The following is a 15,356-nucleotide window of genomic DNA, read 5'->3' on the forward strand; positions in this document are numbered from 1 at the left end:
GATCAGTGCCCTTAAAAGAAGAGACCCCAAAGAAGCTACACTCTCACCCAAGCATTGAGGAAAGGCCACGTGAGCCCATGTCAAGGTGGCAGCCACCTAACAAGCCAAGAGAAGAGGCCTCACAATGAACCAGCCTTGCCAGTACCTTGACCTTGGACTCCAACCTCTAGAACTGTAAGAAATAAATCTGTCGGTTAAGCCCCCGCTCTGTGGTACTTTGTTAGGGCGGCCTGAGCAGACGAAGGCCGCTTCTGATTAGCCATCAGACTTACACGGAACTGTCTGAAACTGTTACAGAGGTTCCTGACTCTTCCTGAACCCCAGAATTTTCAATATTTAGAAACGCTGCTTTCGTGCGGGACAGGTCTTCTCCCAGAGCTTGGCTTCTCTCTTGGCTGGGAAAACACGGGATTTCCAAGCAGCTTCCCATTCCATAATCCGACCTTACCAGCTCAGCCTGCAACACTTCCTCTGGTCTGGATTGAACGCTACGTGGAAGCAAAGAGGACATGAGCCCACGCTATTCACTTGGGAGACGGGATGAATTACAGTCCTCGTTCTAGGGCTCTGGGACTGCACTGCTTAAAATGACAGCATCACGGGGCTACTGAGCACTTCCGATGGAGCTAGTGTGACTGAGAAACTGAATTCTTAAGTTTGTTTAGTGTTAATTAAAATTTAAACTTAAAAAGGAATATTCTATTTCTGTTCAGTTACTGGTAAAGTTTTACGTACGTCTGGAAAACCTGGTACATCAATCCACTTTTTCAATGGCAAATTCTATAAATCGAAATGCAGATGAAGTATTTCCAATGCAAATTTGGTATCCGGATTGAGATGCTCCATAAGTATAAGAAACACATTGAATTTTCAAATCTTAACGTGAAAAAAAAATACTAAATATCAGATTAATAATTTTTATAGAAATGACATGTTGAACTGATACTTTGTTTATATTGGGTTAAGTAAAATATATTATTGAAGTTTATCTCACCTCATCTTTCTTTTTACTTTTTAAAATGCGGCTATTAGAAAATTCATAATTACCTGTGTGGCTTGCATGACATTTCTACTGGCCAGCAGCACAGGTGTGAAGAGAAACACGGTTGTCAAGGGAGGAAAACAGACAAGACAGTGCTCAAGCCACCCAGTTAAGGCAGGAAAGAGGCTGTGGGGGCAGAGAGAGCTCACCTCAGGGCCATACAGATCTACTTCTGTGCACAGAAGGATGGAATTCATCCTCCTCCTTACACGAAGAGGAGAGGAAACGATCCCTTGGTCTTGTCAAGATAACACTGTCTTTCCTGGGGGCAGGGAGAGAATGTCCCTCACAGTCTTCCCTCTAGCCCACTGCCTGGCACCCAAAGGATTCCTTCCACCTGCTGCTTTCCTCTGCAACATTCTTTCACACATTTTTAGAAAACCCGGGCAATCATGTAATCTCTTCTAAATGTAATGGTCCACTCCCAGACCAGGGCAGGCCTGGAGAAACGAAGGCTGCAGGGGACCCTCTCCACGACCCTGCTGCCCTGTGCCAGCCTTCTTGGCTAACTGGCTCACAGGGTGATGAGAAGAGCTCAACTTGAGCTCCCCTCATGACGGTGAGGCCTGGCACAGGCCAGAGCCCTGACTAGAAGGTACCGCACGGGCCGGGCCAACATACCATCATGCCAATGCCAACAGAAGCCTGGGCCCCCGCCCTGAGCCCATCTGAGAGGTTTTCGGTCACCGAACGCCCGAGGAGCACGGTGTCTGAGGAAAGGCGGTTAATCAGTTCTCCGGTGCGAGTCTTGTCAAAGAAAGCAACCTCTTGCCGCAGAACAGAGGAGAATAAGGAGGTTCTCAACCTATTCACAATGCGCTGACCTGCAAAAGCAAACAGGAATGGCATCAGCTGGGGTGCAGCCCCCTCACAGGCAGCAGCCTGGCCCTGCGGTCCTCAACCTCTTCTGAGCACTGCAGGCTCTGAGGCATGTCTGGGGCCCTGCGTCCCCCCAGTGGGAAGGGACTCGCCTGAGCCCTGGCATACAAGCAGGTGTGCGCTGGTCACAAGCACTGATTTCTCTCTTAGTAACCCCACACAGACTGTGGATGTGGAGGATAAAATACAGTATCTCCGAGATGTTTCAAAAGGAGTGTTCACCCATAAGCTGCACCACATTAACTTCGCCCAAGCTAATTTTGCTCCTCGTTGGCAATCCTTTTCTCTACTGAACTTCCAAAGAGCGAGCATGGGTTAATTATTTGCAGAGTGTTTTATTAGCTAGATGATGAGAAGCGACTTAGAGTCGGGCATCCCGGGCTTTATGACTATGATGGTAGTCGCCCACCTGTTGGCCGCCAGGCCTCGTCTCGGAAGTACTGTAAAAACTCATCACCCCCGTGCCGACTGAAGGGGAAGCACAAACACGGAGCAGATGAGGTTTGCACAGGTCCCTGAAGGAGCTGCAGAACCCCAGCCTCCTGAGCAGGGGCCACGTTTGCAAACCTCCCATAAGACAGGCTACTTCCCTCATTTTGCTTCATGCACACGGAGAGTTGAGAAGAGAGTGTATGCCCTAAAACAATTCGTAGTCCAACAACTGGCCGCACACGGGGCTCTGTCCCCACTGAACGTGCTGGGAGGGAGAGAGGACCACATGGCTCGGGGCACAGGAAGCTCGAGCCCCGGTAACCCCACATGACCACACTAGAGTCCTCTGGAATGCCTCGCTCGTGCAGGATGGGGGCCTTTTTACCTGAAGTCTGCATGAGGTAGACACGAACAGCGTTGGCAGCAGCACCGCACAGGAACACACCGCTGAGCACCAGGCAGAGGTGGGTCAGGTTACGGCTGTAGTCCACAGTGGGGTTTGTGTAAATGACATCGATGATCTTCCCCAGGAAGAAGGGAGCGGACATGGTGATGACACTGGACATGGCCAGAAACCCAACTGCGGCTAGAAAAACACAAGCAGCTCTCAGGTCCGTGGGCACTTCAGCAAGGAGCAGGGGGCCGACCTCACCATGCTTCTCTCCCAGAGCCGCTGTTCAGAGCACGTGCTACTGCCGGGAGATGGGAGTTTCCTTCCTTTTGCTCCTGGACCCTTGACTAAAGGCAAGAATCCAGCAGGTTCTAGGGACAGGACAAGCAGGGCAACTGTAGGGAGGGATGGATCATACCCAAGTACCCGACAAAATGACTTTTGCTTTACCCAGGTCTGTCTGATCGTGTCTTCCTTGCCAGAAATAACCAAGAAAACTAACTATGAAAATCTGAAGATCCGTTCTGACCTCCCTCCCGGCCTCTTGATCTGGGTGTTCAGCTCAGGTGACATTTTTCCTACATTCCTGCTATACTTTGTCATTCTCTGGCATCTAACTGTGTCTTTGCTTGAAGATTAAACAATGCAGGTAAAGCTCTTGATTACATATACTATTTCTAAAGGCTATACAAAGTTTTGAAATAGTACACTGTAACTGGCATCCATGACGCACATGACATGATCCTTAATCTTATTGCTTTGGAGAATAAAGCTCCAGGATACTAGCATGATATGAAAACAGATAATAACACAATTGTTCACACATACAAAAAACAGGGAAATAGAGTCTTAACAGAAAGGAAAATATTGAGAAAATCCAACCAGGAACAACACATACCCCAGGCAAGTAAGTGCATTCATGACAAGAGGAATGCAAATTTATCCTACAAAGATATACCAGTCTTCATCTATCGGATTGGCAAGGGTGAAAGAGTTTGATAACACACTGAGTTGGTGAAGCTGTGGGAAAAGAAGCATCTACACTGTTAGTGGGTGTGCGAAGTGCTCCGACTGCCATGGAGGATGATGTTTTCATTCTAGTTAAAATGTGAATGTACACTCCCTTTGACCCAGCAATCCCACCCCTAAGATTGTAACTTATACACATACTCCCATATGTGCACGTGAAACATATACATACGAGGATGTTCATTACAGCATTACTTATACCAGCAAAAGACTCAAAGCATGCAAACAACTGCCAGTGGGGAACAAGTTAATTAATTAAGGAGCATTGATTTTACGCGTATTACATGGTCATTCAGAAGAACAGGGAACTCTCCAGGTGTCAACATCACCAAGATAAACCTGTTAGGGAAAACAGCCTAAGACACAAACGTTAACATTTGCTCACTGGTTCTTAAGTTCATATACACACAGCACATCTCTGAGAGAGTAATAAGAAACAGGTAACAGTAGTTCTTTCTTAAGACTGGGGCTGGGGTGGGCGCCTGGGTGGCTCGGTCGTTAAGCCTCTGCCTTCAGCTCGGGTCATGATCTTGGGGTCCTGGGATCCAGCCCTGCATCAGGCTCCCTGTTCAGCCGGAAGCCTGCTTCTCCCTCTCCCACTCTCCCTGCTTGTGCTCCCTCTATGTGTGTGTGTGTGTCTCTCTCTCTGTGTAAAATAAATAAATAAATCTTTTTTAAAAAGAAAAAAAAGACTGGGGTTGGGGGCGCCTGGGTGGCTCAGTCAGTTAAGCATCTGACTCTTGATTTCGGCTTAGGTCACGACCACAGGGTGGTGAGATCGAGCCCCACATCGGGATCTGCACTCAGCGGGGAGTCTACTTCCCCCTCTCTCCCTCTGCTTCTCCCCTGCTCCTTAAAATAAATAAAATCAAATCTTAAAAAAAGAAAAAGATTGAGGTGTTTGGGGCAGGGTACCTGCCACTGCATCCCTTTTGAGTTTGGTCCTACCAGGAACTCAGCTAGTGCCACCACCACCAGATTCAATGGTGAGACTCCTACATCAATACAACGTGGACTGAGCCCTGGGAGGTGGGAGCTCTCACACCCTGCAAACAGCAGTTGCTTCTCTTTGTGTTTTGTCTAATGCTAACATCGAAGTTAAAGATACTACTTTTCTGTGACCTTAATAAAAAGAGTGTAGACTGTATTATTTACAATACTAAGATATGGAAGCAACACAAGTGTCCACCCACAGATGACTGGATGATCTGGTACACACACACACACACACACACACACGCACATACGCACTGGACTATTAGCTATAAAAAAGAAGGCAAGCTTGCCATTTGCTCTAAGATGGATGGACCTTGAGGGTATTTTGCTAAGTGAGATAAGTCAAAGACAGACAAATACCATGTGATTTCACTTATATGTAGAATATAAAAAACAAAACAAATGAATAAACAAAACATTTTAGACTCTTAAATACAAGAACAAACTGAGAGTTGCCAGAAGGAAAGTGGGAGGGAGAAATTGAGAAAGTGAGAAATTAAGAAAGACTAAGAGGTCCGATCTTCTAATTACAAACTAAGTCACAGAGACCAAAGTTCAGCATAGGCAACATAGTGAATAATACATTACTAAACGTTGTTTGGTGACAGATGGTGACTACCGTTATCACGGTGAGCACTGAGTAACAGAATAGTGAGTCAATATATTATACACCTGAAATTAATATGACATTGTACACCAACTATACTTCAAGTAAAAAATAGTTTTTATACTTAAAAAGAGTACAGAGCAAACTCAGTGTCAACAATTTTAATTGGCAGAGCTCTAGGAGAAAGCAGAGTCTTTTAAGCAAGGAACGTTTCACACGATCACGCTCTTCCTTCCTCAAGGCCTTCTGACACCTTCTGGAGAAGACCTACTCTGACAACCTTATTTAAAATAAAGACTAAGCCTGGGTGGCTTAGCCGTTAAGTGGCTGCCTTCCGCGCAGGTCATGATCCCAGGATCCTGGGATCAAGCCCTGTAGGGGGCAGCGGGGAGCCTGCTTCTCCCTCTCCCTCTGCTGCTCCCCTTGCTTATGTTCTCTCACCTTCTCTGTCAAATAAATATATAAAATCTTTAAAAATAAAATAAAATACAGATATCCAAAACTGGCTGTCTCACTCCCTCTTCATTTCTCTCCTAGGCCGCCCCGCCCCGAACTTCTGGCATTCTAAATGTTTCACTTATTTATTGTCTGTGTCTCCATTTGGACATAAATGATTTTTAAGAATTTACTCTTAAGTAAACTCTACACCCATCATAGGGCTGAAACTCACAATCCCAAGATAAAGAGTCACAAGTTCTTCCGACTGAGCCAGCCAGGTGCCCCGAGACATAAAAGATTTTTGTCTGCTTTGTTCACTGCTATATCCCCACCTGACATACAGTAGAAGTTCAATAAATATTTATTAAATGAATGAACAAATAAATTGAACTTTGGCAAAGAAGGCACAAAAGTGTATCAGACGAAAGTTCCTCAGTTGCCTAAATAGGAACGTGAAGATCTGGTGCCTCAGAAAATCCAGATGGAAATGACTCTGCAGAGAGCCAGAAAGTCCCTGTGTCTGGCTTAAAATCCCATAACCACAATTTAACTTGATAATATGAACCTGGCCAGGGGCCATTTCACTTTGCTATAAGACCTGGGGTCTTGTTTCAAAATGCCATGCTCCTAAGGACAGGGCCCAGAGGGACTGAAAGCCCACAGGCACGCACAACGTCTAACCTGGGATACTGCATGACACAACTGTGGTGAACAGGCAGGCTCCAGGAGGAGGTGTCCTGGGGAATAAGGGATCGAGCTGAGAAGGCTTTCTGCTTCATCTTTCACCAGTCGCTACTCTCTCTGGTCTGTTCTTCCACTCTGGCAAATGCTTCCAAGAGTATAATGTATGCAAAGTGCTGGAAGGGTCCACTTCTCCCTCCCTCCCTCCCCCAGGGCTCTAATTCAAGGCTTTGATTCCAAATCAGAATCTGTAGTCTGTAAATGAAATGCCCTATGATTTTGATTCTGAACACTAGTTCTTACACAGTAATAATAATGATTACGGAGGAAGGAATTTAGTTGAATCCAAACTCATTCCAGGATATCCCCTTTTGCCTTTTAATTTTTAAAAAATTATCCATTTATTTTATTGCCATATGTGTCCTTTTCCTACACACTGAATGTAGACAAAAGTAAAAGACTTTTCTCAGCTTTTGTTTAGATGGATTCTTGTTAATGGAGGTTTTACCACATACCACTGTCTTAGACATTAGTGAATGTCTAACTATCAATTCAGATCCCTCCCTAAACTGGACATACTGACTATACTACAATCCTTCTGAAATCCTTCTCCAACTTTTCTCTGTGGTTAAGCCTCTTGCTTGTTCCTATCCTTGTCTGATGGGACCCCAGCAACTGTCATGTATCTCTTGACAGATATCTTCAGGTATCTTTCTGCTATCTTCATTTTCCTGAACCATGGCCTTCAAAAAGTAAAAGGAAAAACTCTTCAAAAGGGGGAAAGAAACCCTAAAATGCAGAGTTAGCTCGTGAAAAAACAGAGGTCTGGGATGCGTGGAAAAAGCTGTACAGCACGCCCAGCTCCTGCGAGACACGGTACCCATCTTTTAACGAGTCATCTGACCATTAGGTGGGGTCCAGGACTATAGATGAAACACAGAAGTGAGTCCCCGTCACTGTCTGAAGCATGTGGTAGGCACTGTCTCCTTGAATCCTCCCCAAACCCCTTTTATCCACATTATTTCAAAGGAAACTCAAGCACAGAGAGGTGAGGGAGCTTGCCCAAGGTCACCCAGTTCATGTAATGCAGAACCACACTGAGCTAAAGCCTTCATCTCACCACATTCGAAGCAGAGAAAGGGGAACAAGCACGGGGGTTGCGGCAGGCCAGGAAGCAGAATGGCTGCGGGACAGAGTTGGGACAGGGACCTCATGGTGCAAAGGAAGAAATACTGAGAAATGAAGTGGAGAGGTAGTGGGCTCTAGATCACAGCATGGAATAGGGAATTTGCAGAATGGCAGGCTAAGAGGACGCTACATTGGGTAGTGCTGCAGTCAGCTTTGCATTTCATTTATTTATTTACTTAAAGATTTTATTTATTTATTAGAGAAAGAGCGCACAAGTAGGGGGAGCAGCAGGCAGAAGGGGAAGCAGACTCCCCACTGAACAAGGAGCGTGGTATAGGACTCGATCCCAGGACTCCTGGATCACGACCTGAGCTGAAGGCAGACAGAACCGGCTGAGCCATCCAGGTGACCCCAGCTTTGCATCTTAAATGATCCACTCTGGCTGCAGGCCGGAGGCCAGCTTGGCTGCCTGACAGAGACTCCTCAGAAGATGCTATTCCATTGCTCCAAGCAAGAGGGACTGGTGGGAACTGGGATAGGGGTCGAGAGGACAGGGAGGGTGACAAGAACTGGAGATAAATAAGAACTAGGTGCTAGAGGACCAGGGGATTGCCTTGATTTGGGGAACATGATAGGAGGATAGGGTCTAAACTGAACCTCTCTTTGCCGCCTAGCTGTTTGACCTCCAGTGAGTCACTTAACCTCTCTGTGCCTCAGTTTCTTCATCTATAAAATGGCAATAAAGTTATATCTCCTTCACAGAAACATTACAAGGAGTAAATTAGTACATATATGTGAGGCATCGGATACAGAGCCCAATATCTAGCAAACAATAATTAGCTATTATCTTCATTACTGTTAGCTTCACAAGGCACCAAGAATGTCTCCAGCTTTGGCAAAGGGGTTCACGCAGCAGCCCACTCTCGGGGAGAAGTGACAGAGCAGAAAAGGCAGCTTTGGGGAGGAAGGCAACTTTGGTTTTTGGACATGTTGAGTGTTCAAGCGTCTACGACACTCTCCGTGGATGCAAGGCGGGTATCATGGGGCACAAAGGAGGAGAGGATATTGCAGGCTAGAGGGAGGGTGAGGTGAAGAAACCTGGTATGTCAGCTGGATGGGAAAGGAAGTGAAGGTGTCAGGAGCTGGCAGGCTAGCAGGAAACAGAGTTTAGGAAACTGCTCAGGCTCATGGAGCAATGTGCAGAACAAAGACCTTCCAGACGGCCAGCACGTGCTAAAGACGGAGGCATGTGGGCCGTATCCGCAACCGTGGGAAGAATGCCTTTGACTCCAGCACTCGGTGTTCAGTGGACAGGAGACAGTGGTCACCTACGTACTTTCAAATCTTCTGCCACATTAAAAGAGTAAGAGTGGGTAAGATTAATTTCAACAGTGTATTTGATCCAATGTACCCAAAATATCGATCAACCTGTAATCAACATAAAAATAATGAACCCTACTTCTCTTCATACCGAGTTCTTTTAAAATATGGTAGGCATGGTCTGCTTCAATCAATTCTAACACATTTCATAGCACAACTACAGAATGTTCATGTTTTCTCTGAAATGTGGTATTTCCAGGGCAAACAAACGTCCTCAGCTTTCTGGAGCAGTCTCAGTTTCAGAGGTTCGGCCCCCTGGGCCGGCAGCACTGTCCTTGGTACAGTCTCTGTCCTGACTTGGGCTTCAGGAAATAGCCACTCTAAGCACTGCTCACCCTCTCCTTGCTTTCTGCATTCAGTGGTTTCATCACTCTGTTCTTTCTGGTCCCTTCATAAAAGAAATAAAACAAGAAAATTCAGCAAAAACTCCTGGTGGGCATCGGGTTCTAAGAACAGTCCTAATCTCAAAACCACACAAGCCCTTATCAGTATTTTAAACGAGAGGCACCCTCCCCAGTTCTCCACAGAGGCCTCAACTGAACGGCGCGGGTGGAGGGATGGAGGTGTACCTTGCTTGCACTGTGTACCCGGGAATCTGCCTGGGAAGTGTAGGGAACACAATCTGCCTCCGTGTGCACCTGCAGGCTGGCACTGTCATTAGAACCTCACAGTACTCCAACCACCCACAGCTCACTCCTGGTATCAATTTATGCAGTGTTCCCTGCCCCTAACTCAGTGGGATGGCTAAAGCCCTCCACAGCCTCCCTCTATCTGCCAGATGCAGCAAGGGGCTCGGACAAATTACTTCTTATCCCAACAGTCCACCCACAGGGGCTCCCCAGAGAGCTCCTGTATCTTTTAAGACTCCTCTGGCCAAGGTGATAAGAGAGAGACACGGGAGAGCAACTTTGTGGGCCACGGCTATAGGAAGATGGCTGCGAATTCCTATACCAAGTGAGCCTCAGGGACAGGGAGCACGGGGCCGGTGAGAGGACTGCAGTGCCTTTGGGAGGAGGATGGGAATAACGCTAAAACTCTTCTCCACACACATCTGGAAACATTTCAAATGGTAGACCCTGATTTTAAAGTTTCTGATAGAAATTACTTCAGATCAAAGTTTTCTGGTCCCAGACTTCAGGCAGCATACTCAGCAAATTGCTAAAGACAGATGAAAATACTGTTTATCAAATGTATAGCTGAATCGTTGAGAAAGGATTTTTGCATTTGTTTTCCTAAAAATTGGCAAATTAACACTGGAATTGCTTTTCTTCATCTCAGCTTTTTTTGGTTTCTTGACGCACGCGCACGCGCGCGCACACACACACACACAGCTCTTTATCCAAATTTCAAAGAGATGTGCCAACATCTGAGGCTGCTCTTACGATGATAAGTTACAAATTAAAGATGACACCCCACTTCCTTTTAATCCCACAAATGCCAACATCCAGATTGGCTTCAATATATCACATATAATGGCTTTTAAGGACTCCATACGTCCTAGTAAGGGTTTTTCATCAGATTTCCGTGTAAGATACAATATGTATTTATTATCTGTTTTAAAAAATTAGTGTATCAACCTCGGACTTTCTCAAATGACATGGTCACAATTACTCAATGAGGCAGATCAAAATCGCTCTTCTCAAAATAAAGGAGGTACAGCTCTTGCTTTATTTAAAACTGTCTTCTCAACATACTAGCATGGTAGGACATGTTGGAATGGGAAGATGGTACAGCGATGATGGTTACAAAAGAGGTAGGACTGGGCTACCCATAGTGCTGAGCACATGTGGGCAGCAGCAAAGCCTGATACCTAAAATACCTTCTCAGCACCTGATATTTCAGGAATAAAACAAAACTGGCTTTCCTTGGGGTGCCTGGGTGGCTCAGTGGGTTAAGTGCCTGCCTTCGGCTCAGGTCATGATCTCAGGGTCCTGGGATCAAGCCCCGCATCAGGCTCTCTGCTCAGCAGGGTGCCTGCTTCCCCCTCTCTCTCTGCCTGCCTCTCTGCCTACTTGTGGTCTCTGTCTGTCAAATAAGTAAAATCTTTAAAACAAAACAAAACAAAACTGGCTTTCCTTGCACTCACTTTGAGTTGCATATAGGAATGGCAGACATACCCTGTAGCACTCAGGATCTCCAAATTTCGGCCTCAATCTGGGCCTGGTGGGACCACTATTTATTCCCTCAACTCAGGCACTCTGAGCCCCTGCTCTGTGCTGCACACATGCTAAGAACTAGACAGAATTAGACACAGCGCCTGTCTCAAGCAGCTCACAGTCCAGTGAGATCACCTAGTCTCAAAATTTTCTTTTAATAAAGTAAAAGATCTTTATTTCCATCAAAATCTACATACGACCAACTGAGCAATGACATAAATTCTCTTTATACCTCTGTGATACCAAGAACCACCCTAAGCTTCAAAGGTCAGTCAGAGGTAAAAGATTCCTACTCTACCTGCCCTACAAGACAAATGACTCCAGTTAAATTCTTTAGAAAGCAATGGATTTGCAGCAAAGCACGTGGGATTCTCACCTGTTTCAAGGGCTGCATCTGACAACCTCACAGGCCCTCTTCCCACGCCCTCATCATGATTGCACTTTTATCTCTAGTCATAGGATTATTTCACTTAGGTTTCCTCCCCCACTAAGCTGGGAGCCCTAAGGGGAACAGGAACCAAGTTTCTTTCTGCTTGCCAATGTAACCACATGGCCTACTGTATATTGAGTGGGCTCAATAAATATTAATTAAAGAAATGAAGATTTAGGGGAATCTCAAAAACTTTTAGATCTTAAAAGGCCCTTGCATGTAAACATTTCCCCTACTATGGTTAAATGAGGAACTACTGAAAACCGTTCTAAAAACATTTGTTTTGATTTCTTAAGATTTTATTTATTTATTTATTTACTTGACAGAGAGAGATCACAAGTAGGCAGAGGGGCCCTCAGAGAGGGCAAGGAGCAGGCTCCCTGCTGAGCAGAGAGCAGGATGCAGGCTGGATCCCAGGACCCTAAGATACTGACTTGAGCTGAAGACAGAGGCTTAACCCTCTGAGCCACCCAGGCGCCCCTCGTTTTGATTTCTTTTAAAAATTACTCAATTATGATTTAGTTGGGTTATGATCTACAGTTTCTCATATTTTCTGGAGTACACAGACTGCTCATCATGCCAGTGTTTGATTTTGTTTGAAGAGGTAGTAACTTCCTGCTTACCACTCAGGGAGGCAAAAAGCACTTGAAACAAATTGAAAGGTTTCCATTGTTTCGCTTCACATAGCAAAAAATTTTTGACTGTTTAACAAACTTGTCTAAAACAAATGTTTTTATTTATTTTTTATTTAAATTCAATTTAGTTAACATACAGTGTATTATTAGCTTCAGAGGTAGAATTCAGTGATTCATCAGTTGCATACAGTTCCCAGGGCTCGTTACATGAAGTGCCCTCCTCCCTAATGCCCTTCACTTAGTTACCCAATCCCCCTGTCCACCTCCCCTCCGGCAACCCTGTTTGTTCCCTATAGTTAAGAGTCTCTAACAGTTTGCCTCCCTTTCTCTTTTTCTTATTTTATTTTCCTTCCCTTCCCCTACGTTCATCTGTTCTGTTGCTTAAAATCCACATGAGTGAAATCATACGGTATTTGTCTTTATCTAATTTCGCTTAGCCTAATACATAAAGTTTATAAGAAGTGATATAACTGCATAATACAAAACAGGTATATTTTTGGCCAGAATAAATTTTCAAATGTAAGGGGGGGAGCCCAGCTCACTCTGAGAACGCTGGCAATGCCAAAGCAGAACGGCCCCCAAGATTCCAATAATGAGATACTGTTGCCCTTCTGTGTCAAGCCAAGAAAACAAACTTAAAAGACAACTGACAGCAGATTCTCAGCCAACCTGAAAGGCTCGACAATGCTCCCGAGAGGTGAGCGCTCCATTCAGCACTTCTTGGTAAAGATCCCCACAAAAGGGCCAGCCCGTCCCTCCCCACCGCGTCACAAGGGGCCCGGGGTCTCCCTGCCGCCCCCACTCTGTCCCAGGACCGCGCGCGCTGTAAGGTGCGCGGACCCGCCGAGGGGAGAGGACGGAGAAAGCCCTACCTGCCAGCCTCCCGCGCTCCGGATACGCCAGCCTCAAGAGCTTCTGGGCCTCCGAGCGCCTGGCCGCGGCCGGGCGCAGCCGCGAGTTGTCTCCGGGGGTCGCCGCGGCCGCAGGCAACGCCGACCCGCGCTGCCAGGCCTCGCCCCCGCCTCGGGTAGCGACTGCCGGTCCGCCCCGGAGCCCAGCGCGGCGGAGCCGGGGAGCGTCGGGCCCCCCAAGGGCCCCGCACCTGCTGGCGCCGGGGGGCCGCGCCCACAGCCCCAGGAGCCGCGCCAAGCCTGCTCCACCGCCGGGGCCGCGGGCACCCCCGCCCGGGCAGCCGCTAGTCCAGCGACGCGGGTCTCGCGCGGCGCCGGCATCCCGGAGGAGCCCCGGCCCCGCGCCCCAAGGCCGCGCCGGCCACAGGCCCGTCAGCGGAGGTCGTGGCCCCGGGACGCCGGCGGCCAGGGTCCACGTGCTGGCGGCCGGGCTTCGCCACCCGAGCAGCCGCAGCGGCCAAGCGAGTGGGCCCTGCATGGCGCCGCGTCCGACCCGCGCGCCTCAGCCCGCCCGGCCCAGCGCGCACCGAGTCCGAGGACCCTCCTGGCCCGGCCGAGCAGAGGGCGTGAACGCGGCGCCGCCCGCCGCCCCGCCCGCTGTCATCCGCCGTCACCCGTCTCATCCGGCCCGCGGCCCCTGTGCCTGCCCCGGGACGCGTCCGCCCCAGACCCATCCCAGCCGCCGCCCTCCGCCCGCACGGGTCCCCGCCCCCCGCGGCCGGCGACCCGGGCCCGGCACCACCCCCTCCAAGGAGCCCCCTCCCGCCTCGGACGCTTTCCCCGCAGCGCCCCCACGGGGATGGCGAGCGCTGGGCGCGCAGCGGGTTCCGCCAAGGCCTGGGCTGAAGAAAGCGCCGGGCGCCGCTGCGCCTGCGCACTACCGCGCGGGGAGCTTTTTCGCGCTTTTCAGCATCCTCCCGTAAAAACCTGGAAGCGGCGCGAGCCGTTTCTCACGCCAGAGCCCTCGGCGGAGCGCCCAGACGAGATCACACGATGACCGGTGAAAGGATGGGGCTGCCAGACAGCTCGCTGGTCGGCGCTTGGGGCGGGTCCGCGGCCTCGGCGACCCAGGCTAGGGCTGGTCCTGTCACCCTGTGTCCCGCTCCAGAGCACCGGCCTGAGACGCGGAACACTAAGAGGACATCGCTGCGGGTCAGCGCAGTTGTGGGAGGCGTTCTGGAGGGCGTCGGGGGCGAGCAGTGAACTGGCTAACTTTGAGCAGAGGAAGAGATCATTTCCTAACTTGAGCCGAAGTGCAAAAGCAGACACAGTCGAGGCACGCTGGCTGTTCAGAGCAAGACCAATTCAAATGCAATGTAGTATTTCAGTACACGTGCAAGGAAAGCCAGAGAAGAGGATCCTAAAACCCACGGGGACGCAAGGAGACTCCATGGTGCGGGCATCCCTACGCTGAGGATTGGGAGGGGAGCAGCCCGATTCTCTCACATGTAAGAGTCATGGTTGAACAAGGTGGATAGGTTTTTGTTGACTCGTAATTTTACAGGGCCGATACTAGGGTAAGGCTAGCGAGAGACACTTGGCTCAATTGCAAAATTTATGGATTTGGGGAAAAAACTCACATTTCATTAGTCAAGATAAATATTTTAATGCAATATTTTTAAAGTCAAAATTAATTTTTAAAAAATCAAAATTAATGCAAAAAAATCCATGATAAGCAATACATCAAAGCTTCAAATATATCAAACTTCAAATGCATTTGTGCAGTTGCACGATCCAGCCTCTCTTCTCTTCTTAATCCCACCCCTGAAAGCTTTATTTACAGAAATAGGCAGTTAGCAGCTGGCCTACTTTACCATTTTTTTAAAAAAAATTTTCATTAAAATGTTATATATCTTGGTTACTGAGACTTCTTGGGCCTCCATTAAGCTTCACTCCCAGGAGAGTGACTCACTTCACCCTACTTGGGGCGGTGGTAGGCAAGGAGTGTAGGACTTTTGAAACGAAGTACTGATAGTAGTGTGGAATTAAATAATTTGTGCTTTAAATGCCCAGTGAGCAGGAAGTAAGCAGGAAGCATGCCGTCCTCTAAACTCCACCTCTTAGACCAAGGGGAGCATGGAGTTGCCGCCCCCCCCCCCCATCCAAGTTAACCACGACTTAGGTTAGCCTCTCATTGGTGTCTAAATTCTAGAACGCAGGGTATAGATTGAAATTGACTCCACTGATTTATGAGTAGGCATGTTGCTTTTTGGAAAGATTT

General features: G+C 48.0%; 1 protein-coding gene across 2 annotated transcripts in view; it reads right to left on the minus strand.

Moving 5' to 3' along the window:
• The window catches only part of ABCB10 (ATP binding cassette subfamily B member 10), a 34,610-nt gene extending 20,965 nt beyond the window's left edge, over positions 1–13,645 (minus strand). For both annotated transcript variants that reach the window (XM_080822689.1, XM_080822690.1), the window contains exons 1-3: positions 13,097–13,645; positions 2,739–2,939; positions 1,664–1,866 (exon numbers count right to left, since the gene is read on the minus strand). In XM_080822689.1, the coding sequence (XP_080678815.1) occupies positions 1,664–1,866; positions 2,739–2,939; positions 13,097–13,613 (921 nt within the window). In that variant the 5' untranslated portion in view covers positions 13,614–13,645. The remainder of the gene's footprint in view (positions 1–1,663; positions 1,867–2,738; positions 2,940–13,096) is intronic.
• Positions 13,646–15,356: the final 1,711 nt, after the last annotated feature.

This window comes from Martes martes (assembly GCF_963455335.1).
Source record: "Martes martes genome assembly, chromosome: 14".
Classification (NCBI taxonomy): domain Eukaryota; kingdom Metazoa; phylum Chordata; class Mammalia; order Carnivora; family Mustelidae; genus Martes; species Martes martes.